The 2,841-nt window shown below is 37.0% G+C and overlaps 1 protein-coding gene across 1 annotated transcript; it reads right to left on the bottom strand.

Moving 5' to 3' along the window:
* Positions 1–825: 825 nt before the first annotated feature.
* Positions 826–1,954, bottom strand: ch25h (cholesterol 25-hydroxylase). The gene has a single exon (XM_067429463.1). It carries the CDS (start codon positions 1,935–1,937, stop codon positions 1,182–1,184), a length of 756 nt encoding a protein of 251 aa, XP_067285564.1. The 5' UTR covers positions 1,938–1,954; the 3' UTR covers positions 826–1,181.
* Positions 1,955–2,841: the final 887 nt, after the last annotated feature.

Raw genomic sequence — 2,841 nt, 5'->3', positions numbered from 1 at the left:
GACAAACTGTCATTAAAGCACACAGAGTCTTCTTTCCGCTTGAAACTCAAACTGAGGAGGATATTTTATAGGCTGTCAGGGAAGAAAAGCATGTATGAAGATAAACAGGTTCCACAAGGCTGATTTTCATAGTGTAAACATATTTATTCATGTGTGAATAAAAAAAAAAAGTGTGAAAGTGGATTAGAAGAGAGTTCAAAATAATAGTGTGTTTATATACAGTGGCCCCAAATTAAAGTATTTGGACACTTTAGCCTTAGTTAAAAATCTATGATTATCTGGGTTAAGTGTGTAAAGGTATCCAAATATTTTTGGGGGCCATCCATTGAATATCAGATCAAATAGCCTACTAAATATGAACTCCATCCACCTAATCAAAAGGTAAATAAAACTTGGAAGTCAAGTAGTGTTTGACGGGAATAATGGCAATTATAGGAATACTCGCATGGCTTGGGAAATTCTCCATTGTCTTTTTCAGGATGTGTTCTCATTCTCTAGGGGTCTGAGCAGGAACTGGAGTTGATGACCGCAATCACTGATGTTTTCAGACACCGTTTTCACTTTTTAAGATATGCATCTTTGCATATGAGATGAAAAAACCTGAGATATTTGTGTAGCATTAATTAAAATGTAAAGAGTCTGATCAAATATTTCTTATTTTTCATGTATCTTATTTCTGGTAATAAAGGTTATGATTATTATATTAGCTAACTCTCAATCTCTAACGTCTCTTCTCTTTATTATCTATATTATCACTTTATTCATAGAACTGTACTTATCGAAGCATTCTTATTATGCACAATGAAAGTAAACACAAACACTGTATTTATAGTATCAACTTCATATATTTATTGCCATTAGTTTTGTTAAATCTGTTCTTCATGATCCACACACATTTGGTATCAAAACAGGCTTATAAATAAAAACAACAATATTAAAAACAGGTTATGGTTAACAAATGAACTTCATATAGTCATTATGCAGCATATTCATCTCTTTTCTTGCAGTCACACTTAAATACATGTGTTCAATAAATACACATTACATTAATTTAACACACAAACTATAAAGCAACTTTTATAAGTTTTAGAGTCATAGGTATTCATTCACTGAATGATAATGCACTTTTTACAAAAAAGACAAATTAAATCAGTTCATGTAGCTTGTTCGAGTTATTCAGTTCATTCAGAGTGCAGTGTCCCAAAGAGCTTGTCCCAGTGAGTGAAGTATGGAGCGTAGTTGGACTTGAACTTCTGATGGTGGGCATCATGGTGTGGAGCTCCTCCGTACAGTCCAAAGGGCACCAGTCTGTGTGTCGCCCATGGCAGGTCATAGCCACAGTGGTCCTCAACTGACAACCACATGTTCAGCATATGGAAAAGCATTTCTGTCAGAGGATGAACCCCCAGTAACATGGGATTCACTGCAGCGAAGAAACCCAAAGACAGAGTCTCCCATGCCCCGGAGTACTCAGTGGCCAGGGCAAAGGTGGATGTGTATTTGTGGTGCACCTTATGGAAGGTGCGGTAGAGCCAGGGCACTTTGTGATGCAGAAGATGCCATACAAAGTACTGAAAGTCAAAGAGAAGCAGGCAGGCGGCAAGGTCCCAGACGACTCGCAGGACCCCAGGTGCCGTCGCTGTGTAGCTGACAGGTCTCCAGTACCAGTTCAGGACACTCAGCGGGAAGATGTACACAGCATGGTTGTAGAGGGAGAGCGCCAGGCAGCTCCAAATCATTGTCCAAGACACATTGGTTTTCTGCTGAATCTTGTATCTCCTTATCAGTTCTACCCTAGGAGACAGGGCATCCAGAACGACAAAAGGCAGACAGAAGCTTAGGTAGACTGTGATAGAGAAGAGCACAGGGAAAAATGGAGACCTTAGCATGGTCTCGTACTGCAAAATGCAGTCCCAGATGAGCTGTAATCCAAACATTTTGTTTCGCTTTGGCTATTCTGTCTGAATTAAAGGAGCTGGCTTGTTGCTTATAAAGCGTAGTAGGCTAGACCCGCCCCTTAACTTACTACACACTCTGCCCTAAACGCCTCTTCCTGTTGGAATTTCCAGGAACTTTTGTGGTATATGTGAAGATCTCCGGAGAGGCTATCTGCTTAGCTGATCAGATGATAAACCCTTATCTAAATATATAAAAATCCTGAAATTATGTAAACTACCCTTTTTTTTGTTTGTTTCTTTTTTTAGCAATAGGCTACAAATATTATATATATATATATATATATATATATATATATATATATATATATATATATATATATATATATATATATATATATATATATATATATATATATATATATATATATATAATGCTATTCAATTTTTAAAAATCAATTAATTAAAAACGATAATGAAAACGCATGGTATTTAAATCAGAGTGCAGACCGAATAACAAATAAAAAGAGTAAGGTATACGATTCAGAACCTATAAACGAATTTACCATTAGACTACTATTAGTGAATGGCACTTGTATTCTGTTTAGCAGTTCAATGCGTAGCCTACATCTCGCCAAATTGACTTTATGGTCATATTTTACACTTTGGTACTGTAAACAAAATATAAATTAATATGACGTTAAAGATAAAAATTTAGTGCTTCACCCTATCGCGTAGAGTCTACCTCGAGGAATAGCAATGAGACTGTCAGTGGGAAAGCTATTTCAGTTCCATTATGTAGCTAAACACCGCCGTCTGCTGTTTTTTTTGGAGTGTGAAGTATGAAGCTCCAGACTCGGAGCCTGCATCCATAGTCCCGAATTCTCAGACCCCTCGTTTTTTCGAAACAGCGCCTCCTGCTGTTCTGAAGATCGTATAACATTCT

Source organism: Pseudorasbora parva, chromosome 21 (genome assembly GCF_024679245.1).
Source record: "Pseudorasbora parva isolate DD20220531a chromosome 21, ASM2467924v1, whole genome shotgun sequence".
Classification (NCBI taxonomy): Eukaryota; Metazoa; Chordata; class Actinopteri; order Cypriniformes; family Gobionidae; genus Pseudorasbora; species Pseudorasbora parva.
This window is presented reverse-complemented; position numbering and strand designations above follow the sequence as displayed.

What these genes read in the sequence shown, in the direction of transcription:
- ch25h (XM_067429463.1), bottom strand. Translation starts at nt 1,937, where the DNA reads ATGTTTGGATTACAGCTCATCTGGGACTGCATTTTGCAGTACGAGACC.